The sequence below is a fragment of the Durio zibethinus genome, chromosome 26 (assembly GCF_047325235.1).
Source record: "Durio zibethinus cultivar Kanyao isolate XHJ-2024 chromosome 26, ASM4732523v1, whole genome shotgun sequence".
NCBI classification, from domain to species: domain Eukaryota; kingdom Viridiplantae; phylum Streptophyta; class Magnoliopsida; order Malvales; family Malvaceae; genus Durio; species Durio zibethinus.
Window position 1 is genome coordinate 13,036,460 of NC_143187.1, and position 25,223 is coordinate 13,061,682.

Here is a 25,223-nt window from a genome sequence, read left to right on the forward strand (position 1 = left end):
AGTTTTTTGTATTCTAAGATTTTCTTTAATATTAGATTTCATCTTATCCCCAACTTATATTCCAAGATCGATTAATAATTAATGCTTGAGGATAAAAACAAAAGTACATATATCTATACACGTAGCTCAATAGTATACAAAAGAAAATTAATTGGATTTATATATTATTTGCGTGGATAATGGAGTTTTAATTTCTGTAATTTAAAATTATTGAATTACTCCAATTTGTACATATGCACCGCCTTATTACGTATACGATAATGATATATCCTTGCAATTTTCAATAATCACTCAAGTTATTATGGTTTTATCTTTTATTACTAAATTAATTTTTTTAATTAATTAAATTCCTCAAAATACATGCACACGTACCTCTATAAAAAGCACACAAACTAGCTATTGCAAGAAGTCATATAGAGTGAGAAATTAAGAACACAAAACCCTACTGATAACTTCCTTTCAACCAAGAAAATAATTGAAGCAAAGGCTTTCAGTTTCAGTGTGATGGTGAGAATCAAGCCTTTCAACTTTGAAAAACCTTAGTTTCATGGCTAGCTACTTTTTATGAATGTACATTAAAGGTTTTCTTGATATCCCCTTCTTTCTTCTCTGCAGGCATTGCTAGTTATTGCTTTTTTTATTTTGAACTTTGGTTTTGGGATTGGTAATTGCCAATCCCTTAATGTCATCAATTTTGGGGCTGTTGGAGATGGAAGAACAGATGATTTACTGGTAAATTTTTCATCTTTTTTCAGCTTAATTTAAGCTGCATGTACGTACAATATTGTACATGCATGTTTTTTTGTATACTGCATATAGTATATTCCTATTTAATTATATTCTTTTTGCTCTCTCTCTCTCTCTCTCTCTCTCTCTCTCTCTCTCTCTCTCTCTCTCTCTCTATATATATATATATATATATATATATATATATATCTACACGATTATATCTGATCTTACTAATAATTATGTGTTGATTTTGAATATGTAGGCTTTTTCAAAAGCTTGGACAGCTCTGTGTGCAGCAACTAATAATCCAACCTTGGAAATCCCTTCCGCCAAAACTTTTTTGCTGAGTTCTAAAATTGATTTTTCCGGTCCTTGCAAGTCAAAATCCATTCATATTAAGGCAAATAGCACAGTTACTTAGTTCATATTCATGTCTTTTCTTTTTTTTTTTCAACTTTTGCATATACTATATAAACATGATTTGAACCTGTGAATAAATTATTACTTTTATATCAATTCAGGTTCTGTGAAAGAAAAAAAAAAGGAAAAAATTAATTCGGTTGTTATCCTTGTCCGCTAGAATATATTAAAACCACGTTATATTATAGAAACTTCAACCAATATTGGCTCCTCTTGTTTTCTATAATTTATTTATTTATTTTATATAAATTTGTAACCAAAAGAATAATATGCTTGGCAAGAGGAAAGGGTTAACTAAGATTTGCATTCTATATTTTTACATATATATATCGTATATGTTAATTAGGTTTATGATCTTTTGCTTATTTATAAATTTATTTATCAATTGCTCGAAAAAACAAAAAAAAAAAAAGAAAAGAGCTAAGCTTAATACACGAACAAAATTAGTACTTGGGTAATTGGGTATAGTGTTGAATTATTGAAACATATCTATGATTAATGGTGAGTAAATTTTCAACCTTTTTTACCAAATTTTCATACAAAAAAAATGTCCTACTGTATACATATTTTCAGGTCCTTGGAAACCTTATTGCACCAAAAAGCAATACGTGGACAAAATGTGATAATGGTTGCTGGTTATGCTTCTCAAACGTAGCTGGTCTTACTGTTGATGGAACAGGCCAAATAGATGGCAACGGTGCTGCTTGGTGGAATAAAGTATAATGCATGCTCAATTTTGTTTTTATTTTACATTTTATTGTCCATTAATTAATTAATTATAAACTGACTAAATAATTCTTTTAATTCAATTTATTTTTCAGACACCAAATGAGTGTGCACCAGCAGTAAGTTTGTCTTGCATATCATAAAGTTGAGATTAATTAATTTCATAAATTATCTTACCCTATTAATTTTTTTTTAAGAAATTAATTATTGATGCAGGTTATTTCTTTCGACAATTGCAATAATCTTAATTTTCATGGAATCACTTCTTTAAATAGTCCTGGAAATCACGTAAGCGTGAATAGGTGCAAGGAAGTGGATATATCACATATTCAACTAATTGCACCCAAAGATAGTCCCAACACTGATGGGATTGACATCTCCTCATCCACTGCTCTTCGAATTTCAGACTGTTTCTTTGGAACCGGTACATATATATATATATATATAGAGAGAGAGAGAGAGAGACTTACGTATTTTTATATAATGTTGTTTTCACATTGTAAGTATGTCTTTTCTTAAAAATTATTATTTTATTTATAATATAGGAGATGATTGCATAGCTATCAATGGCGGTTCCTCTCATATAAACATCACCCGCCTTACATGTGGACCAGGCCATGGAATTAGGTAACTTTTTATTAATTAATTTAGCATATATATATATATATGAATTTTTTCTAAAATAATTCATCAACTTCTGCGTATGATTGTAGCGTGGGAAGTCTTGGAAAAAATGGGAAAAACGAAACAGTGGAATGGGTGCAAGTGGAGAATTCTATCTTCAATGGAACTCAAAATGGAGCTAGAATCAAGACATGGGTGGTAGTTATTTTTATTATCATTCTTAAAAGATTGATCAAGAAAACTTCTTAATTTCTTCTCAATAACATTATTTTTTTTTTTTTTTGTTCTATATATAGGGTGGTGCTGGATTTGCAAGGGATATTTCCTTCGTTGGCGTTCAACTCATAAACGCTGAAAACCCGATCATTATTGACCAACACTATTGTCCTCACCAAACATGTCAACCTGAAGCGGTAAACATATACAATTCGTGTTGGATTTTTTTTTTTTATGAATAAAATTTTACTAATTAATTAATTATAATGTATACATGCAGAAAACAGCAGTAAAGATAAGCAATGTGAGATTTAGTGGATTCAAAGGGACATCCGCTACTGAGGTTGCTATCAAACTGGATTGCAGTAGTATAGTTCCTTGCACTGGTATCACTCTAAGCAACAATATGATAACTTCATCAACTCCTGGAAAGAAGGTAAAAGCTGAATGCCATAATGCTCATGTCTCTTCCAACTTAACAACTCCCTCAGTCACTTGCTTAACACCCAATCACATATCAGTTATTACTCCAAAGCTTAAGGAAAGTACGTACGAGCAGTGATCCAGAATGTATATTTATCAGCCTAATTTAGATAGATAAAAATTACTATATACTATCATTGATGGACCTATTACATATATATATTGTCTTTGATTAATGGCTTGCAAAAATTAAGTATCATATGTATATACTCTGGAATCGCAATAAATATAAAGCAGCTTTTGGATATTTAAGAAATTTCTGTATTTGAAATATATCCATCTTCTCTGATTGGTGTCCCCTTGTGCGACTCTTCCCTTCTCCATCCAATTCTTCTTCTTGGATCTTAATTTGTTAATTATTGCAAGGAAATTGGGTGAGGCCTTTGCAACTTGAAACTTATATATAGGGATAACTCAGGTTTTGTCAGTAAAAGTCGAGTTTCTTACGCATCATTAACGTTTGTGGTGTCACTTCCTTGTTTTAAAGACTCTGACACTACAAGAAAATGAATATTTAGCAACTGTCCAACCGCCAATCATCATAAAAGGGAAGTTAATTTACTACTTGATATACTTTTTGTAATTCTCGTTAAGGCTTATCAATGAGGAGTAAAACCTCAATATAAGGGTGTGTTTATTTAATCCACCAGGGTAAAGCCTTTTCTCAGGGTCAAGCTCACCATTCCTCAATCCACTTGTGACAGCACTGTTTATATAATTGAAAGTGTCCCCTTACGCAAGGGATTCTCTTAACAAATTTGTTACTTAATTGTATTATTCATAGATTTTTGTCCAAGTTTGCTCATATATAATTAATCACAACATTGTGTCAACAAATAAACACAAACTTTGTTCAATTCTGCTTCGACATTAATCTCTTCAATCTTAATAGGTGGAAAGTTTCTATTTTTTTTAATTCATTTTCTTCCACAAGCAAATAATTTGGGTTGCATCGGGCCTTTTGCTCTCGAGATAAAGTAAAACCCTATTTTGGTTCTTGTTCAGTTGATCATGCAAGAAACGTTAACTTGTAATACTGTTAAGAGGTAGAGATATCAGAAAACCTGAGAGAATTCCACTTATAATATTCCATATTGTATATTCTAATTCTTGTCCGCATAGGCAAGACCGAGATGAAAAGAAATGAAACGCTACTCGGTTTCAACTACAATATTAGAGAACTTTTTCAAATTTATTGCTGTGATCTTCATTTTATTTCGGGACAGACATATGATATATCCACTCAGCTACCGCACTTCGATTTTCTAATGGATGCTGAAAATCAGTCAAGAAATTAAAACGAGTCAGTTTCTTCATAAATTCAATCAGTGACACAATTTATCCAAAAAACAATAATAATAATTGATAAAAAAAAAAAGTAACATATAACATAATTTCTGCGGAGATTGAGAGATTATTACTTCTTGCAATCGTCGGCGGAGGGAGCAAGGGGCACGGGGAACTCGATATTACAATGTTTGAGAACTTGCTTAGCTCTATCAGGCTTTTATCCATCAAATACCGCATAATAGTGAAGACATTCACAGATATCCTTGCGGGTTTTGGGTTTGGTAATGCCACCGACTGTGTTAGACAAACCTATGCAGCAATTAACGTCCGGTGTGGCTGCTTTACCCACCAAGTAGGGCCTGCAATACTTTAAAAAATGCACTACCCAGTCCTGGCATGTTGCTTCCGTATCTGCATTCACAGAGTTATTACTAACAACCAAAAACACTAACCCTAAAACCAACGGAAACCAAGCTGAGAAATCCATCGTTTTCTTCCCCTTTTTAAACCATAATTATTCTTGCTAAAAAAGATAGTAAAAATATTTTACTTCTGTTGGAGCATTTGTTTGTTATATGCGGCATGCACTGTGTACTTATTTATAGGTCCGTATCTGCTAAAATGATTTATTGAAGTCTAGAGTTATTGTATTAATGGAATTGATTAATATTTCTCGTTGTCAATATACTCCATTTGGACGGTCTTGCTGTGTAGGTTAATTAATTTACCATATTTTAATTGCTTGAGTGGAATCCCATCTGTCATTAATTAAATTTGCAGTCAGAATTAGTGATTCTAAACACAAACGGTGTTTTCTTCTGAGGATTTTAATGGTGGCATCTTATTTTGGAATGCTCCTCCTCACATCCTTCCTTATACGGTTTTACATATGGACCTTATCACTAGAAGATGTTTGAAGGGGAATAGTGTACCAACTATTCCTCTATACATTGAAGATTGAATTTGAAAATCAACCATTTACTCAATTAAAAAAAAAAATTAAACCTTGTTGCCTTACCATGTCATGACAAGTGTAAAAATGAGTGGACTTGTTGGTCCAAATGAAAATCCATGTGACTAAAGAAAAAAAAATCAAAATGTGCCATAAATTCCTATATTCATTGATTTTTAAAGATTTAGTTTCTCTAATATTATTTAAAAGAATTTAATACTTATAGTATTATTTTTAAAAATTTAAGTCCAATCATTAATAGTGTTCAATTTCATCTATCAAATAGTTGACATGGCTATTATCGTGGTATTTTCATTGGCTTTTAACATTGTTAATGATGATGTGTATTACAAATTCTAGCCACGTGAACTATCAAAAAGCGACATCAACATTAACATAAATATTTTTAAAATTTAATAATATCTTAATATCATTAATTAAAAAAAACTATAAAAATTAGAAAAAAAAGATTGATTGAAACCCAAAAAGCTGAAGAAATTCTTTACACAATAAAAAAATGCCAACATTTTCAATCCTAATCAAAATCCCATATGGAATAACTCAAAAGTGAAACCAAATAGTAGTGTCGAACCTTTGAAAGAATGACAATTTTAGCTTGAAATTCATCCAAAGCCTTGCTTGTAATCACATAAGCCTTCATTTTTTTAACTACAATTTGTGTTCCATCATCTAGTTCCCCTTTATAAACTACACCAAAGCCACCATGACCAAGTTCATTTTTTAAAGCGAAGGTTTTTCTTTTCACATTTCTAAGAACTTGAACTAATATTGTTAGGGGCATATAATGGTCAAAAGGGTATAGTGATTTTTTTTTCCTTTCTTAATCTTTAGCAGACAAGCAAATGTACCATGATCATTTGTGCTGACTTGATATATCAGGTCGGTCTAACATGTCCAGTGCCACCTCAACTTGGCTCTATCTTAATTGTCCTTTTTTTTGTCTCCCTAAGCTTACCTATAAATATGGAAACTTAGGCATCATAAAATCAAGTTCATCTAACTTATACCTTTCCAATCGGATCCTTACTGACTTGTGCGTTGAAGTGCAAATGTAGGGAATATCCCCTGCTTTTGCCTCTAATTATTCTTTTCATCTCTTTTTATAGGAAAACTCTTAGGTAGAAGCTTGGTACAAACATTTGGTTTGTGAAGTAGGAGACTAGCATTTTCATAACAGTCGAGCACAAAACAATGCCATATAGAAAAAGAACCTAAGAGGAAGGAGGGGCAGTCGTCCTGACTGGAATAGAAATTCATCAAACCAACATTCTGTCTGCCTAGCTCAACCACAGGTAAGGCTAACCATGGAGCAATGTCAAGCTTGGATTGAGCAAATACAAGCCTTGAAATAGATGCTTAAACCTATAACCCCACCATAATTCTTCAAAGTGCTAAACCTAGTCACATTGGATTGAAAAGCTATTGTCGAGCAGCCGAGCAACGAAAAATTGGAAGCCTTCTTGATCTCCAAAAAAGAAGAGCACACCAATCCAACCCTTTACTGCCCCAATTAAAATTTTACACATGCCACAACCCAAAAGTCCAAACAAACAGACTATGAACCCTAACCGAACAAAGACTTGAAAGCTCGGATGTAGGCCATAGAGAAAGAACTAAAAAAGCTAGTAGTTTTTGAGGATGAGCTCAAATTCTTAGAGACTTAACTCTTTAAGAAAGAGATTGATGGAGCCATAACTCCAAAGGGATTTAAAATGCTAACCTTGTAGATATATGATGACACTTTTGAACCCTTTGATCATTTAGAACATCATAGAACTAACATAATGGTATATAAGGCATATAAGGCTATTATGTGCAAAGGTTTAGCCATTATTTTGAAAGGTGTAGCTCAATCTTGGTATAATAGTTTAGAGCTGAGGTCAATCACTATTATCAAGAAGCTCAGTCACTTATTTCTATCCTGATTCATGAGTAGCAGAAGAGCTAAAAAAATGACCCTAAACCTGATGTCAATTCATTAAGAGTATAATGAAACTTTAAAAAGCTATGTCACGCATTTTAACATGAAAGTTTTATAGGTCAAAGACCTAGAATAAATGATCGTTGTTGTCACATTGACCAGTAAACTCAATGATAAAAAGTACCACTAAAAGTTGACATTGTTGCTGGAACCATTAAAAACTCTGGCCGATGTTTTGTTGATAGTAGAGAAATATGTCAAAGCTGAAGCTCTAATGAAAACAAATCAAGCTAAAAGAGACTTATCTCCTCTCATTGACAGTTGAGGTGAGAGAGGCTCATCATTCCTTTTCGATCATAAAAAAGACAAGAAATTCTACGATCTTCCCCTAAGAAATATAGGGCTAAAAGTCCTAGTTGAGAAAAAAGCTCATTGCAATGAATACCTCTCATAAGAGGATTTTGATGCAAATTGAAAAAAATCTTGATTTCAGATGGCCTAAGCCACTGAGATAAAATACAAGGTAGGATTTGACCAAAAAATACATCTTTCATCGGGACATTGACCATAATGCATAAGATTGTATCAACCTAAAAATTGAGATTGAAGCTTTGATTAAGCTCGATCAGTTGAAAAAGTTTATCGGACAGATAAGCTAAGATCAGTTTAAAAAAGACTATAAAAATTATCACATAACGCCCAATCGGAGTATAGAGGAAAGATCAAATCAAGGAAGAAAAATGCCTAAAAGGAAAAGCTAAATTAGGAAGAGGGTCGAGCTAACAATAGTAGGCCAATTTTCAGAGTGATTAATGTGATCATAGGAGGTAGCTCTACCTCGACAAAAAAGAAGTTCAACTCGGGCTCAATAATGACAATAGGCTCATTGGCTAAAAAAAAAAACTTGAGAAACAAGTCGATCTCATTCAGTTTGAAAGATTTGAAAAGGATCCAACACCCACATGATGATGCCATAGTAATCGTAGTCTTAGTGCACAACTATGTGGTCAAAAGAATCTTATTTACTAATGGGAGTTCCACTGACATTATGTACAATGACTGTTTTAAGAAAATGAAGATCAGTGAAGACCAGATGAAGTTGATCCCTACAACACTAGGTGGGTCTGAAAATGAATAGGTGCCAGTAAGAAGAACCATCAAGCTCTCGATCTCTCTGAGAATAGAGCTAAAGATTATCACCTCAGTTGTAGAGTTCATGATAGTAGATATCTCATTTACCTACAACATGATATTAGGTTGACCTAGGTAGTCTATTATGCAGCTTATAGGCTCAGCTCCCCACTTACAAGTAAAATTTCCAATGTCTCCAAAGGTTAAAGAAGTTTGAAAAGACTAGTTCATAGCACGATAATGTTATGTTACAATGAGAAAGGGTAGAACTAAGAAGCAGATAGGCAGCTCAACTAATATCAAAGTGGAAAACAAAGAGAAATCAACATAAAAAATTGGCGAAAAACAAAAAAAAAAACTATTGATTTAAGCACAAAACATAAGGTCAACCTGATAGAATCATGCTTTTAAGCCGTTCAAAGCTCTTAAACTTTGTAAAAATTTAATTTTTTAAATTTTTTAAGACAACAATAAAAGTGATCGAGCTCTTAAGTAGGCATAAAAAATTAATGTTACTTAGAACAAGCTAACACATTAGCCAAATCATTTCTACTAATATGTTTAACAAGTTGTTCAATATACTAATCATTTTGTCAGGATCTGTTTTCACAGAAAATGATCCAAAACTAATGGAATAAAAAAATAATCGATCAAAGGCTGGACTCAGATAAAAATTGACCTAAATTAGCTTAGTACCTCATAACAATTCTATTTCGGAACAATACTCCTCAAAAATACATGTAGATCTAAGCTAAACTCTAACATAAGGACCAATTGATTTAATTTATAAAAGATAATGCAGACTTGTTTGGTTGGACACCATCTGATATACCCAGGATTGATACTAAGGTATTGGTCTACAGACTACATACTAATTTTGATGTCAAACCAATTCAACAAAAGAAAAGAACTTTTACCCTTAAAAGAAAACAAGTCATTAAGGAAGAGGTTGACAAATTATTACAAGCTAGCTTTATCATGGAGGTTTACTACTATGAGTGGATAGCCAATATGGTTATGGTTAAAAAGCGCAGGGAAAAATGAAAAATGTGCATGGACTTTATTGACTTGAATAAGGCTTGTCCAAAGAATAACTTCTTCCTCTCTAGCATAGATCGGTTAAAGGATGATAGTCCCAAGCATATCTTTCTCAGCTTCATAAACACTTATTTCGGCTATAATCAAATCAAAATATTGAAAGAAAATGAGGACAAATTAGCTTTTATTATTGAGAAATGCTTTTATTGCTATAAAGTCATGCTTTTTGGATTAAAGAATGTGGGGATGACCTACAAGAGATTGGTGAATAAGGTATTCAAAGACTAAATTTATCGTAATATGAAAATATATGTAGATGATATGATAGTTAAGAGCAAAAGCTTGATCGAGCATCTGAAAAACTTTAAAGAAACCTTCAACACTTTGAGAAAGTACAACATGAGACTTAACCCAAGCAAATGCATTTTTTGGGTTACATCGGATAAGTTTCTTAGCTAAGTGATCAACCAAAGAGGGATAAAGGTAAACTCAGAGAAGGTTCAGGTGATTTTAAAAATGAAAGCATCGATTTTAGTAAAAAAGGTACATAGGCTAATAGGCACAATAGCTGTACTCAATCGATTCATGTCCAGAGTAATAGAATGATGTCTACCATTCTTTAAAACTTTTAGAAATGTCTCTAACTTTATATGGACTCCTCAATGCCAAAAATATTTTGATGAACTTAAAGAGTTCTTATCCTCTCTACCTATCTTATCAAAATCTAGGACTGGTAAAACATTATACTTGAATTTGGCTACCATAGATCAGGTTATCAGCTCGATCTTACTTTGAGAAAAAGAGAGGAAACAATGATCGATCTATTTTGTAAACAACGTATTGATAGGGCTTAAAGTTAACTACAGTAGTATAAAGAAATTGGCCTATGCCATGGTCACCTCAATCAGAAAACTCAAGCAATGCTTCCAAGCCAACATGATCTATATTTTGACCAATCAACTACTAAGGCAAGTCTTACAAAAACCTAAAATGTCAAAAAGGCTAATCAAATGGGTAATAGAGCTTAACAAATTTGATCAATAGCTTTTACCTAGATCGATATTAAAGTCGTAGGTGTTGGCAGACTTCGTAGTGGAGCGCACTTCGATATAAGTGGAAAGATAGCCTGACAAAAAAAAAGAAAACTTTGGATAAGGATGATTGAAAGCTTTATGTCGATGGATCTACTACAAGCTAGGACAGAGGAGCTAGCCTCATTCTAATAAGTCTGAAAGGGCTACAGTATCCATAAATCTTGAGATTCAAGTTTAGGACATCTAATAATGAAGCAAAATATGAGGCATTGATAATAGGCCTGAAGTTGACAACTGAGTTGAATGTTCAACAAATAACCACTTATAGTGACTCCTAACTAGTTGTTGGTTAGATAAATAAGCAGTTCGTAGCTTGAGATAATGGAATCCAAAAGTACCTTCAAAGAGCACTAGCCTTGATAGTTGGCTTCAAGAAAGCCAAAGTGAAAAAGATATCGAGGTTAAAAAATTCAATAATAGACTCCCTATATAAGTTGACTTCAAGAGCAGCAATGAGAAGCCTGAATGAAGTTCTAGTAGAGGAACTAGTGCATAAAAGTATCGAGGATAAGCTCATGGGATAGATCATAAAAAAAAACCTGGAAAATACTAATCAAAACATACCTGACCATGGGAATGTTACCCGATGAAAGAGTCTGAGCTAAAGCACTGATGATCAAGGCACCTAGATACATGATGATTAAGGAAAAATTATACATGGGATGAGATCCTTTATCCTACCCTACTTGAGATGTGTTGATGAAGAGGAGTTAGAGCATGTCATGAAAGAAATCTAAAAAGGACTATGTGAAAAACACCTCAGACCTCAACCTTTGGCTTATAAAGTGCTAAAGCAGGGTAATTGTTAGCCTATTATCAAGAGAGATGCAACCAAACTAGTGAAAAAATGTGACAAATGTTAAAGGTTTGCCTATGTGTAACATTTCCTTTTGATCGAGCTCACTCTTTTCATTAGTCCGTGGCCATTCATGTAGTGGATGATTGGTGTCCTTGAACCATTCACCCTAGCCATAGGTTAGAGGAGATTTGTCTTAGTGACAGTAGATTACTTCATAAAATGATTGGTAGCCAAAGCCTTAGCCACTACCATGGAAGCGCAAGTTGGAAAGTTTGTGTGGAAAAGCATAGTCTGCAGATTCAAGCTACCTCGGTCCATAATAATAGACAATGACAAACAATTTGATAATCTGATGTTCAGAGAATGGTGCTCAAATCTTCACATCAACCTCAAGTTCATGTTGGTTACCCACCCTTAGTTCAACGGGTGAGCCAAAGCTACAAATAAGACAATACTAAAACTTTGAAAAAGAGGCTCAATGCAGCAAAAAAAAAAAATAGGCTGATGAGTTATTAGAAGTTTTGTGGGCCTTGAAGACAACCACAAAGGTCCTTACTGGTGAAACCCTATTTCATTTGGCTTTTGAAACAGAAGTTATAGTGCCGATTGAGATTGACCTACCGAGCTTAAGAGTTGAATTAGCATCAGAAGAAAAAATATAGACACTTAAGGCTGACTTGGACCTCACTGAAGAACAAAAAGACATAGCTTTGACTCAAATTGGAGCCTACCATCAAAAGGTAGCTAATTATTATAATAAGAGGGTCTAGCATAAACACATTAAGGAAGATGACTTGGTACTTAAAAAAGTCGAAGCTTCAAGGATTGATGACCGATGTGGCAAGTTGGCCCTAATATAGGAAGGACCATATATTATTAAAGAGGTTATCCACGATACAACCTACAAATTAAAAAATCTAAACGACGACATCATCCCAAGGACATAGAATGCAAACAACTTAAAGGTTTATTATCAGTAGCTCAGTGTAAATCGAGCTCACACTTGTACTGTTTTATGAATAGCACTGCCACCCCAAGTATATGAAATTCAAATCAACTTGATTACTAGTAAATCAAAGCAAATTGAGCTTACACTTGTGTTATTTTATCTTAAGAATATGAAATGCAATTAAAGGTTTATTATCATTAGATCAGTTTTAACTGAGCTCACATATGAAATTATTTTTAGTAAACTTGTCTACAAGTGATTTAAAGTCATTTAAAGAAATCTGACTTGAAACTCATAATTACATTAATATGATCTAAAGTAATTATGCAAGTCTACAATCTAATTATCTATCTTTGGATCGGTAAATCGTTCTCGAACTAATGCAAATAAAGAAAAAACAACAGTAAAATCGAGCTGTAACTTAAAAAATTTTCCTTTCTATTCTGATGCAACTCATTATATTAATTGGAGTATGGGAGGTCTTTACAAAAACCTGATTTCAAAATTTTACAAAAAGTTCATAAAAAGTTTACAAAATCAAAAACAAAAATCATTAAATTTATGCATCAATAGTGGCAGCAGCGGAAGGAGTACCCTTACCAGTGGTAGTTGGAGAAATGCACTCGTCAGCAGTAGTGGGAAGAATGACCTTAACTTCAACAACCTCTACTTCTTCCTCTTTTATTCCTATGACAGTCTCTAACTTTTCTCTAAGCTTGATCTTTCTCATTTTTTTCTTTTTTTTTTCATTTTCTTTTTCATGTTATTTAGGTTGATTTGGAACAAACCTTAATCTGATATTCTTGATATCAATATCAAAGAGGTTGAGGTTGAAAGTGGAGAATTTGAATTACACCTATTCATTGGCTAGTTATAAGGCATCAAGAATGTTCTTCTTGGAGAACTCTACTTCACCCAAAGATACTCATTGAAGGTTTTATACTTTTTTTCAGCCTTAATCTGTAGGTTCTCTTCCCTTTTGCCTCAAGCATCCAACTCAGACCTCAACCTCGTAATTTTAGCCAAGTATCATTTAGTTTTAGCTCAACTTGTTCCTTCATCAATTTGGTTGAGGCTTTGTCTAATGAGACGACCTTCAGCTTTGCTACCAAGTTATCTTTTTTTTTTTCTCAACTTTGTCTCCTTTTTGTGGCATGCAGTAAAGCTTGATCTGACATTGCCTAGTGCTTTCAAGCTCTTTTGTGCTTTTCAAAAAAGGAAACGATATCTCTCTCAACTCTCAGCATATGCCTCATTACTTAGGTTTATGATCTTTTGCTTATTTATAAATTTATTTATCAATTGCTCGAAAAAACAAAAAAAAAAAAAAGAAAAGAGCTAAGCTTAATACACACGAACAAAATTAGTACTTGGGTAATTGGGTATAGTGTTGAATTATTGAAACATATCTATGATTAATGGTGAGTAAATTTTCAACCTTTTTTACCAAATTTTCATACAAAAAAAATGTCCTACTGTATACATATTTTCAGGTCCTTGGAAACATTATTGCACCAAAAAGCAATACGTGGACAAAATGTGATAATGGTTGCTAGTTATGCTTCTCAAACGTAGCTGGTCTTACTGTTGATGGAACAGGCCAAATAGATGGCAACGGTGCTGCTTGGTGGATTAAAGTATAATGCATGCTCAATTTTGTTTTTATTTTACATTTTATTGTCCATTAATTAATTAATTATAAACTGACTAAATAATTCTTTTAATTCAATTTATTTTTCAGACACCAAATGAGTGTGCACCAGCAGTAAGTTTGTCTTGCATATCATAAAGTTGAGATTAATTAATTTCATAAATTATCTTACCCTATTAATTTTTCTTTAAGAAATTAATTATTGATGCAGGTTATTTCTTTCGACAATTGCAATAATCTTAATTTTCATAGAATCACTTCTTTAAATAGTCCTGGAAATCACGTAAGCGTGAATAGGTGCAAGGAAGTGGATATATCACATATTCAACTAATTGCACCCAAAGATAGTCCCAACACTGATGGGATTGACATCTCCTCATCCACTGCTCTTCGAATTTCAGACTGTTTCTTTGGAACCGGTACATATATATATATATATAGAGAGAGAGAGAGAGAGACTTACGTATTTTTATATAATGTTGTTTTCACATTGTAAGTATGTCTTTTCTTAAAAATTATTATTTTATTTATAATATAGGAGATGATTGCATAGCTATCAATGGCGGTTCCTCTCATATAAACATCACCCCCCTTACATGTGGACCAGGCCATGGAATTAGGTTATTTTTTATTAATTAATTTAGCATATATATATATATATGAATTTTTTCTAAAATAATTCATCAACTTCTGCGTATGATTGTAGCGTGGGAAGTCTTGGAAAAAATGGGAAAAACGAAACAGTGGAATGGGTGCAAGTGGAGAATTCTATCTTCAATGGAACTCAAAATGGAGCTAGAATCAAGAAATGGGTGGTAGTTATTTTTATTATCATTCTTAAAAGATTTATCAAGAAAACTTCTTAATTTCTTCTCAATAACATTAATTTTTTTTTTATTTTTTTGTTCTATATATAGGGTGGTGCTGGATTTGCAAGGGATATTTCCTTTGTTGGCGTTCAAACTCATAAACGCTGAAAACCCGATCATTATTGACCAACACTATTGTCCTCACCAAACATGTCAACCTGAAGGGGTAAACATATACAATTCGTGTTGGAATTTTTTTTTTATGAATAAAATTTTACTAATTAATTAATTATAATGTATACATGCAGAAAACAGCAGTAAAGATAAGCAATGTGAGATTTAGTGGATTCGAAGGGACATCCGCTACTGAGGTTGCTATCAAACTGGATTGCAGTAGTATAGTTCCTTGCACTGGTATCACTCTAAGCAACAATATGATAACTTCATCAACTCCTGGAAAGAAGGTAAAAGCTGAATGCAATAATGCTCATGTCTCTTCCACCTTAACAACTCCCTCAGTCACTTGCTTAACACCCAAACACATATCAGTTATTACTCCAAAGCTTAAGGAAAGTACGTACGAGCAGTGATCCAGAATGTATATTTATCAGCCTAATTTAGATAGATAAAAATTACTATATACTATCATTGATGGACCTATTACATATATATATTGTCTTTGATTAATGGCTTGCAAAAATTAAGTATCATATGTATATACTCTGGAATCGCAATAAATATAAGGCAGCTTTTGGATATTTAAGAAATTTCTGTATTTGAAATATATCCATCTTCTCTGATTGGTGTCCCCTTGTGCGACTCTTCCCTTCTCCATCCAATTCTTCTTCTTGGATCTTAATTTGTTAATTATTGCAAGGAAATTGGGTGAGGCCTTTGCAACTTGAAACTTATAGATAGGGATAACTCAGGTTTTGTCATTAAAAGTCGAGTTTCTTGCGCATCATTAACGTTTGTGGTGTCACTTCCTTGTTTTAAAGACTCTGACACTACAAGAAAATGAATATTTAGCAACTGTCCAACCGCCAATCATCATAAAAGGGAAGTTAATTTACTACTTGATATACTTTTTGTAATTCTCGTTAAGGCTTATCAATGAGGAGTAAAACCTCAATATAAGGGATTGTTTATTTAATCCACCAGGGTAAAGCCTTTTCTCAGGGTCAAGCTCACCATTCCTCAATCCACTTGTGACAGCACTGTTTATATAATTGAAAGTGTCCCCTTACGCAAGGGATTCTCTTAACAAATTTGTTACTTAATTGTATTATTCATAGATTTTTGTCCAAGTTTGCTCAAATATAATTAATCACAGCATTGTGTCAACAACTAAACACATATACTTTGTTCAATTCTGCTTCGACATTAATCTCTTCAATCTTAATGGGTGGAAAGTTTCTCTTTTTTTAATTCATTTTCTTCCACAAGCAAATAATTTGGGTTGCATCGGGCCTTTTGCTCTCGAGATAAAGTAAAACCCTATTTTGGTTCTTGTTCAGTTGATCATGCAAGAAACGTTAACTGGTAATACTGTTAAGAGGTAGAGATATCAGAAAACCTGAGAGAATTCCACTTATAATATTCCATATTGTATATTCTAATTCCTGTCCGCATAGGCAAGACCGAGATGAAAAGAAATGAAACGCTATTCGGTTTCAACTACAATATTAGAGAACTTTTTCAAATTTATTGCTGTGATCTTCATTTTATTTCGGGACAGACATATGATATATCCACTCAGCTACCGCACTTCGATTTTCTAATGGATGCTGCAAATCAGTCAAGAAATTAAAACGAGTCAGTTTCTTCATAAATGCAATCAGTGACACAATTTATCCAAAAAACAATAATAATAATTGATAAAAAAAAAGTAACATATAACGATAATTTCTGCGGACATTGAGGGATTATTACTTCTTGCAATCGTCGGCGGAGGGAGCAAGGGGCACGGGGAACTCGATATTACAATGTTTGAGCACTTGCTTAGCTCTATCAGGCTTATCTCCGTCAAGTACCGCATAATAGTGAAGACATTCACAGATATCCTTGCGGGTTTTGGGTTTGGTAATGCCACCGACTGTGTTAGACAAACCTATGCAGCAATTAACGTCGGGTGTGGATGCTTTACCCACCAAGTAGGGCCTGCAAAAGTTTAGAAAATTCACTACGCAGTCCAGGCATGTTGCTTCCGTATCTGCATTCACAGAGTTATTACTAACAACCAAAAACACTAACCCTAAAACCAACAGAAACCAAGCTGAGAAACCCATCATTTTCTTCCCCATTTTCAACCTTAATTATTCTCGCTAAAAATGATAGTAAAAATTTTTTACTTCTGTTGGAGCACTTGTTTGTTTTATGCAGCATGCACTGTGTACTTATTTATAGGTCCGTATCTGCTAAAATGATTAATTAAAGTCTAGAGTTATTGTATTAATGGGATTAATTAATATTTATAGTTGTCAATATAATCCATTTAGGGCTGGTAATCCAACCCGTTCCGGTAGGTTTCAATCTAACATGATCTCATAGAATTTTTTTTTTTAAATTGAATTTCGGATCGAGTAATATTAAGAAAAAATCAAAATTGAGTTAAGTTCGGATTTTAAGCAAACCTAACTCGACCGACTGGACTTAATATTATATAAATTTTATTTTTTAATTAATTATTTTAATTTTTTTTATTATATATATTTATATAATTATATATTTAAATATATAATATTTTATATTTTAAAAAATAATATTTTATTAATTTCAGGTCGAATTATATACGTTTTATATAATATTGAATCAGGTCAGATCAAGTATAAAAAAAAAAAAATTTGAGTCAGATTGGATTCGGATTTAATGAATATAAAATCAAGTCGGGTTCGAGTCTAATAAAAATCTGTCCCGATCTTACCTGTTGCCAACCCTAAATCCATTTCGACAGTCTAGCTATATAGGTTAATTAATTTACCATATTTTAATTGCTTGAGTGAAATCTCATTTGTCATTAATTAAATTTGTAGTCAGAATTAGTGATTCTAAACAGAAATGTTGTTTTCTTATGAGGATTTTAATGGTGGCATCTTATTTTGTAATGCTCCTCCTCACATCCTTCCTTATGGGGTTTTACATGTGGACCTCATCACCACAAGGTGTTTGAAGGGGAATAGTGTACCAACTATTCATCGATACATTCAAAATTGAATTTGAAAATCAACCATTTACTCAATTAAAAAAAATTTTAAAACTTGTTACCTTACCATGTCATGCCAAGTGTAAAAATGAGTGGACTTGTCGGTCCAAATGAAAAATCCATGTGACCAAAGAAAAAAAAAATCAAAATGTGACATAAATTCTTATATTTATCGATTTTTAAGAATTTAATCCCTCTAATATTATTTAAAAATATTTAACCCTTATAATATTATTTTTTAAAGATTTCAATCCAATTATTAATTATATTCAATTTCATCTATCAAATGATTGACATGGCTACTAACATGTTATTTTCATTGGCTTTTAACATTATTAATGCTGATGTGTATTACAAATTCTAATATATGAACTATCAAAAAGCCACATCAGCATTAACATAAATATTTCTTAAACTTAATAATATCTTAATATCATTAATTAAAAAAATTTTAAAAATAAAAAATGACCGATTGAAACTCAAAAAGTTTCAAAAGTTCTTTATATAGCAAAAAATCTCCAAATCTTCAATCCTAATCAGAATCCCACATAGAATAACCCAAAAGTGAAACCAAATAGTAGTGATGAACCTTTGAAGAACGACAATTTCAGCATAGAATTCATCCAAAGCCTTGCTTGTAATCACATCAGTCTCTATTCTTTTAACTATAATTTGTGTTGCATCATCTAGTTCTCCTTTATAAACTACTCCAAAGCCACCACGGCCAAGCTCATTTTCTAGAGCAAAGATTTTTTTTTCACATTTCTAAGAACTTTAACTGATATAATCAAATTTTCAACTTCAATGACACGAGGCTCCCCAATGCTATTATTTTTGCTTGCAGAACCACTCCCAATTATTGTAGAAGTGCTTGCATTAGTGTTATTGGCAACAATTTTAACCACATTTTCTAAATCAAATGGATCCCTTGAGTGGATTACTAGGGAAGTTGAAGCCAACTTATTGTTTTTTCTCATTTTATAATAGTAGATGGATAGAGGAATGAGCAGAAAAGCAAGAACCGCAAAACTTGCAATAGGAGCAACTATTGAAACAAATGTGTTTCTTTTGAAACTTTTTGTTTTCGTTAATTCTACAAAAGAATCAATGGGATTAGCACCTAAACCTTTCGATGAGGGTTGAAGATTTAAGGATTTTTTGTTGGGTGAAGAATTTTTTCAGCTTTCAAGATTTTAACCGTTTTTTATTTTCAGAGTTTTTTTTATTAATTATGTTAAGATATTATTAAGTTTAAGAAATATTTGTGTTAATGCTAACATAGTTTTTCGGTAGTCACGTGACCAAAATTTTTAATACAAGGTAATATTAATAATGTTAGAAACCAATAAAAATATTATGTTAGTAGCCATGTCAGCTATTTAAAGGGTAAAATTTAACACTGTTAACGGTTGGACTGAAATTTTTAAAAAATAATATTATAAAAATTAAATTCTTTTAAATAATATTAAATGGACTAAATTTCAAAAAATCAATAAATATAGGGACTATAGCATATTTTAACCCCAAAAAAATAAAAATGGGAACCCAAGCAGCTTGTCTTCTCAGCTAATGTCGGTGTACGACGCCGCAGTTCCATTCTCCGGCCAAGCAAAATGTAAAATACAATTGTGGAAGCAAAGAGAATAGAAGGACAAAGGCATGATCATGCGGAATCATTCAAAAATATTTTCATCTCTTAATTTTCTATTTTGAGAGTGTTTTAATTTTGCTTTGACTTTGTCTTTTCAAAGCCTAAAACTACTTTGATAATTGATATAATCGAAAAATAAAAAGCTATATATAAAATTATTTAGACTAAGTTTATAAATTTTTTATTAAAAATGATTTAATGAAAATTTTAATAAAAAATTTAAATAAATTGATAGAATTTAATAAAATAAATAAATAACAAATAAAAAAATTATTGAAAATATTATTTATAATTAAATTTGATCCGTACTTATTTAATGATAAAAATTTTATCAAAATTTTTATTAAATATGCTTATTTAAAAAACATATCAAAATTTATTAAATTTTTTTCAAATTTTATATACTTGATCTATGTAATAAAAAACTTTCAAGTTATTAATTTTGATTTTTTATTTAAATTTTTATTTAATCAATTTTAATAAAAAATTTTCATAAATTTCATCTAACAAATTTCATGTAAATCTTTTTCATATAATCAAATCATTGTATGGTTTAGCCAAATCTTTTTGCTCGCGGTAATCGTGGCCTTTCAGGAGAATCGATGACTGCATCATTGAGACATTTGCTAGTACTAACACATCTAAGAATTCTTAATTGGCTCGGATTTTCCTGAAGTCAAGGCTTACAACTTTCCATTAAAATGACATTTCTATGCTCGACTCTTTCAAGAGTTGTCTCTCAAGAATAAAAAATAACTATCTTTTATTACTCTCATCTCATCATCCATGGCTGTAAGCATTTTTTTTTTCAACTTAATATTTCATGTCTTTAATTATATTGTGAAGCAGTTTTTAATTATGCATTTTAGTTGTGTTTAATTGATCTTCTTGTTGAACGTTTATGTTTTTTATTACTTTTTTCTTCTAAATTTATCACTCAGAAGGCCTAGCTAGGACTTCTTTTTCTCTTTTCTTATTCTTACGTGAATAGGTTTTTTCTTTCAACTGTTTAATAAATGCTTACCAGAATCAACTAACTTCTTTCAACATCCATCAAAGAAGAGGTTCTTTTAGGTGTGGTTTATAATTTTACTTTCAATACTTTAGTTCATGTTCATGATCACATCCTATCTGGAAGGTGCAGTGCAAAGTTACTACCTTCAGCTTATACTGTTGAGGACGTTATGGCACACCACTTACTTTTATTTATTTGTCTTAGTTGACAAACAGGCTGAGAGCGGAGAGCTAGAGAGTTATGCCTCTGATTATTTGGGACTCCTCGCCCCAAATTTTGGGCTAATTTATGCCCAATGATATTGGGGCACGGAAGTGTCCCCTCTAAAAGAACAATGTGACTTGTAATTATACTATTATATATATATATATATATATATCTATTTCTTATGTTCAGTGAGGGTAAGAGAGACATGTCTCAAGCAAATCTGGTGAGTACATATGAAGATCATGATCTGAGAGTGGCTTAATTTATCAAGCATCTGCTATTCTGCGTTTAGCACTCTGTTTTCTCTGAATCAATCTCTTGAATAGGCATTCCCCTTTTTAAAAAATTTACTACCTTCTACCAGAAATCTTGTCGTTAGTTGGCTTGGTGAACAAGTATCAACAACAATGTTATACATGTCTGCAGTTTCAGATTTGCAAACATTTAGTAGAGATTAAGATTGAATCATTTTCATTTGTCTGTTAATCTTTTTATTTCCATTACTTTTCAATTTTGATGCTATAGTAACTTTTATGCTTGTCACAGCTCTAGCATGTTCCCAAAATTGGTGACTGGGACAATCATAATCTACCTTATACAACCTACTTTGAAAATGCTCGCAAAGAAAATGGTGCCATAAGAATGAACATAAATGACTCTGAGGAGAATCTAGAAGCCTTCATGTATATGAGGGGAGGCCACCTGGAAAGCAATTGTGATTTCGAGCCAGTTCGGGTTCCCCTTGCTGCCGACTCTAATAAGTCCATTTTGGCAGATAAAAACCAACCTGACGGACAGAGCGGGTAGAATGCTACAAACAGAAACGGTTCTTATGATCATCAAATGAGTGCAAGAAGCCACAGGAGGATGGCATCAGAATCTGGCAGTGAAAAGAGCAACTCTGATTATTCACATCTGCAGTCAAATTATCGAGGTGCCAACTCTAGCCAAAAGAAAGGTCCGGCCAGCGGAAGTAGCTTCTCTTCATCTGTCCCGATCCAATCACAAAGAAGTTCAAGCAATCAATTTGATGGTAATAAAGTAAGTATTCTATGTGAACATATTGCTCTCTTATTGTCTATAAAAATTAGATGTGAGTCATACTTGAATGCAAAGTATGATTAAGTATTGATCGATTAAAAACAGATCATTTGAGAATAATAGTCTCATTTCCATTGTGGGCTGAAAACGCACCAATAGAATAAGCTTTGGCTAATCTCGTCTCTGGGTATTAAATCATAAACATTCATATCTCTGTACTCTGTAGTAGCATTTTACTAGAACTTCTCAATCACTTGACAAATTGTTAATGTAATTAAGCAGTTTACCTATGATTTGTGTCGGTAAAAGAATGTAAGGATTTTTAATTCTTAAAGTACAATTAGAGAAACAAACATTTTGTTTATCTTACATTTGCACGGAAAGCACCGATTGGTCTGTCAGTCACTGTGATCTTATTTCCCTCATCATTGGAATTTTTACCTGACTATGTTTGGTTTGATCGGGTTAGCAGCATCAAAGAACAACTTCGATACCAAAATTTGGGGAATGGGATGAAAATGACCCCACGTCAGGTGAAGGTTTTACTGTTATATTTAACAAAGTAAAACAGGAGAAGCAAGCTCCGTCTTCCAACTTTCTAATAGCACCTCCACAACCGAGCAATTACTCAGATTGTCATCAGAATAAACGTCAAAGTCCTTCCCGGTGCTCAAAGGTACTGTCAGTTTCATAGACTCAGTTTGTGAGAAGTTCACTATCTTATCAATGATCATTATCAGAACAATAAAAAGTAATTTAATCAAACAAGGATTTGAGTTGAATAAGAAGCAAAATTACTAGAAGTTTGATGCATTTTTCGCCCCAAATCTGTTAATGCTCTTCTTGACAATGGACAACTCGATTCTAGAAGCTTGATTAATGTTAGCTCCAAATCTGATAATACGCATTGTATGGTTTACTAACAGTTTATATAATAACGTTTAAACATGGTCAATGCATCAAAATTATTTTTTCTTAATCTTTCATTTACTGGGTACTTGTTTGTTTTTTATCATGCAGATATGTTGCTGTTTATTTTCACGTGGAAGTTGTTGGGAATATTGACTCAAATCTCATAAGAGATTTGTTTAAAATTCGTTAGATATTGCTTGATGGACAAGAAGACTTGCAAAAGAAGAATTCTAAAAGAAAGAGCATACGAGTATGTGTTTGTTATATTGAAAGGGTGCACAAAGGTTTGGGTTTGTGTTTGTTTGGGTTGAGAATAATTCATAGAACTAGAGGAGATTGAGAGTGTCTTATGAGTATTGATTGTTGAGTTAGGTTGATGATTTGATGTAAGTTTGTAATTCTCTATAACTAATGGATCTTGTTTCTCATCCGTGAATGTAGGTCAGTTGGATCGAACCACGTTAAATTATTGTCTCTTGTATGTTTGATTTATTATTTGATTTTACTTCCACTGGTGTGATTAGATTGGAGGCTTTTAGCCCAACAAATGATATCAGAGCTGTGGTATTTCCCAACAAATGGTATCAGAGCTGTGGTGATCCCCAACAAGTGGTATTAGAGCTGAAGGTTCGAAACGTAAGAAGAGTTGAAAATTCAAGATGTGGAAAGAGCCAAAGGTTCGAGACGTGGAAGAGCTGAAAGTTCGAGATGTGGAAAGAGCTAAAGGTTTAAGATTGGTTTGAGACATGGGAAGAAGTAAGTCCAAAAGAGTTCGATTCAATAGAAGAGTTTGAGTTCAAGTTTTGAGGATTGAATATCAGTTTGTATGAAGCATGAAGACATATAAGAAAAGATGATTGTGATACTTCTATTGCAAGTGGAGCCAAGCATGTCTAGTATGAAGACAGATGATTGATCAAATTTGAGTCAAAGTGGAGATTGTTAGAAATATTAACTCAAATCTCATAAGAGATTTGTTTGAGATTTATTTGAAATTTGTTAGATATTGCTTGATGGACAAAAAGACTTGCAAAAGAAGAATTCTATAAGAAAGAGGATTCTTAATAGGTAAGTTTGACTTGCAAAAGAAGAATTCTAAGGAGAAAAAAATTTTTAATAGGTAAGTTTGACTTACAAGAGAAGAATTCTATGAGAAAAAAGATTCTTAATGGGTAAGTTTGTATGGTTATAAATAGGTGAAGTCTCTATAGGGTTAGGTATGAGAAAAAGATGTAAAAGAGTTGTAAGATTTTGTGAGATAGATACCCCACATGAGTATTAGGGCTTTACGTCTTATGGGTATGTATATTTGTTTATGAGTGGACTAGAAGAGACTGAGAGGGTCCACATAGGTATGGTGTATGAGAGCATATGGGTATGTGTTTGGTTATATTGAAAGGGTGCACAAAGATTTGGGTTTGTGTTTATTTTGATTGAGAATACTTTATAAAACTAGAAGAGATTAAAAGTGTCTTATGAGTATTGATTGTTAAGTAAGGTTGATGATTTGATGTAAGTTTGTAATTCTCTACAACTAGTGGATCTTGTTTCTCATCCGTGGATGTAGGTCAGTTAGATCGAATCACATTAAATTATTGTCTCTTATGTGTTTAATTTATTGTTTGATTTTACTTCCGTTGGTGTGATTGGATTGGAGGCTTTTAGCCCAACAAATAATATCAGAGTTGTGATGTTTTCCAACAAATGATATCAGAGCTGAAGGTTCGAAATGTAAGAAAAGTTAAAGATTCAAGATGTGAAAAGAGCCGAAGGTTCGAGACGTGGAAGAGCTGAAAGTTCGAGATGTGGGAAGAGCTAAAGGTTTAAGATTGGTTTGAGACATGGGAAGAAGTAAGTCTAGAGGAGCTCGATTCAAGAGAAGAGTTCGAGTTCAAGTTTTGAGGATTGAAAATCAGTTTGTATTTAGCGTGAAGACACATAAGAGAAGATGATTGTGAGACTTCCATTACAGGTGGAGCCAAACATGTCTAGTATGAAAACAGATGATTGATGTAATTTGAGTCAATGTGGAGATTGTTAGGAATATTAACTCAAATCTCATAAGAGATTTGTTTGAAATTTGTTAGAAATTACTTGATGGACAAGAAGACTTGCAAAAGAAGAATTCTAAAAGAAAGAAGATTCTTAATAGGTAAGTTTGACTTACAAAAGAAGAATTCTAAGAAAAAAAAATATTTTTAATAGGCAAGTTTAACTTACAGGAGAAGAATTCTATGAGGAAAAAGATTCTTAATGGGCAAGTTTGTATGGTTATAAATAGGTGAAGTCTCTACAAGGTTAAGTATGAGAAAAAAATGTAAGAGAGTTGTAAGGTTTTGTGG

At 32.5% G+C, this 25,223-nt stretch overlaps 4 protein-coding genes across 4 annotated transcripts; 3 read left to right on the top strand and 1 right to left on the bottom strand.

Moving 5' to 3' along the window:
• The first annotated feature begins 411 nt into the window (after positions 1-411).
• On the top strand, positions 412-3,454 carry LOC111275240 (putative polygalacturonase At3g15720). Its single transcript, XM_089755088.1, has 10 exons — positions 412-507; positions 616-732; positions 992-1,129; positions 1,723-1,866; positions 1,971-1,994; positions 2,092-2,299; positions 2,421-2,502; positions 2,589-2,697; positions 2,796-2,912; positions 2,996-3,454. The coding sequence occupies exons 1-10, from the start codon at positions 505-507 to the stop codon at positions 3,275-3,277; spliced, it is 1,224 nt and encodes a 407-aa protein (XP_089611214.1). The 5' UTR covers positions 412-504; the 3' UTR covers positions 3,278-3,454.
• A 10,579-nt stretch (positions 3,455-14,033) lies between these two features.
• LOC111274286 (putative polygalacturonase At2g43860) lies at positions 14,034-15,620 on the top strand. Its single transcript, XM_089755089.1, has 5 exons — positions 14,034-14,463; positions 14,583-14,664; positions 14,751-14,859; positions 14,962-15,079; positions 15,162-15,620. Exons 2-5 carry the CDS (start codon positions 14,655-14,657, stop codon positions 15,441-15,443), a joined length of 519 nt encoding a protein of 172 aa, XP_089611215.1. The 5' UTR covers positions 14,034-14,463; positions 14,583-14,654; the 3' UTR covers positions 15,444-15,620.
• Positions 15,621-16,404: 784 nt separating this feature from the next.
• On the bottom strand, positions 16,405-17,156 carry LOC111275242 (putative non-specific lipid-transfer protein 1). Its single transcript, XM_089755164.1, has 2 exons — positions 16,786-17,156; positions 16,405-16,516 (listed from the first exon to the last, which is right to left on the bottom strand). Exons 1-2 carry the CDS (start codon positions 17,154-17,156, stop codon positions 16,405-16,407), a joined length of 483 nt encoding a protein of 160 aa, XP_089611290.1.
• A 3,916-nt stretch (positions 17,157-21,072) lies between these two features.
• Positions 21,073-24,562, top strand: LOC111274288 (uncharacterized). The gene is made up of 3 exons (XM_022858882.2): positions 21,073-21,969; positions 22,442-22,645; positions 22,990-24,562. The coding sequence occupies exons 1-3, from the start codon at positions 21,772-21,774 to the stop codon at positions 23,032-23,034; spliced, it is 447 nt and encodes a 148-aa protein (XP_022714617.2). The 5' UTR covers positions 21,073-21,771; the 3' UTR covers positions 23,035-24,562.
• Positions 24,563-25,223: the final 661 nt, after the last annotated feature.

Excerpts from the sequence above, each read along its gene's own strand:
- LOC111274288 (XM_022858882.2), top strand. The coding sequence starts at position 21,772 with ATGAGTGCAAGAAGCCACAGGAGGATGGCATCAGAATCTGGCAGTGAA. Across the intron at positions 21,970-22,441 it reads ATCAATTTGATGGTAATAAA|CATCAAAGAACAACTTCGAT; the intron begins GTAAGTATTCTA and ends TCGGGTTAGCAG. Across the intron at positions 22,646-22,989 it reads GTCCTTCCCGGTGCTCAAAG|ATATGTTGCTGTTTATTTTC; the intron begins GTACTGTCAGTT and ends TTTATCATGCAG.
- LOC111274286 (XM_089755089.1), top strand. Across the intron at positions 14,860-14,961 it reads CTAGAATCAAGAAATGGGTG|GGTGGTGCTGGATTTGCAAG; the intron begins GTAGTTATTTTT and ends TTCTATATATAG. Across the intron at positions 15,080-15,161 it reads AAACATGTCAACCTGAAGGG|AAAACAGCAGTAAAGATAAG; the intron begins GTAAACATATAC and ends GTATACATGCAG.
- LOC111275240 (XM_089755088.1), top strand. Across the intron at positions 1,867-1,970 it reads GTGCTGCTTGGTGGAATAAA|ACACCAAATGAGTGTGCACC; the intron begins GTATAATGCATG and ends TTTATTTTTCAG. Across the intron at positions 2,300-2,420 it reads AGACTGTTTCTTTGGAACCG|GAGATGATTGCATAGCTATC; the intron begins GTACATATATAT and ends TTTATAATATAG.
- LOC111275242 (XM_089755164.1), bottom strand. The coding sequence starts at position 17,156 with ATGGGGAAGAAAATGATGGGTTTCTCAGCTTGGTTTCTGTTGGTTTTA. Across the intron at positions 16,517-16,785 it reads TCCGCCGACGATTGCAAGAA|CGTTTCATTTCTTTTCATCT; the intron begins GTAATAATCCCT and ends GAAACCGAATAG.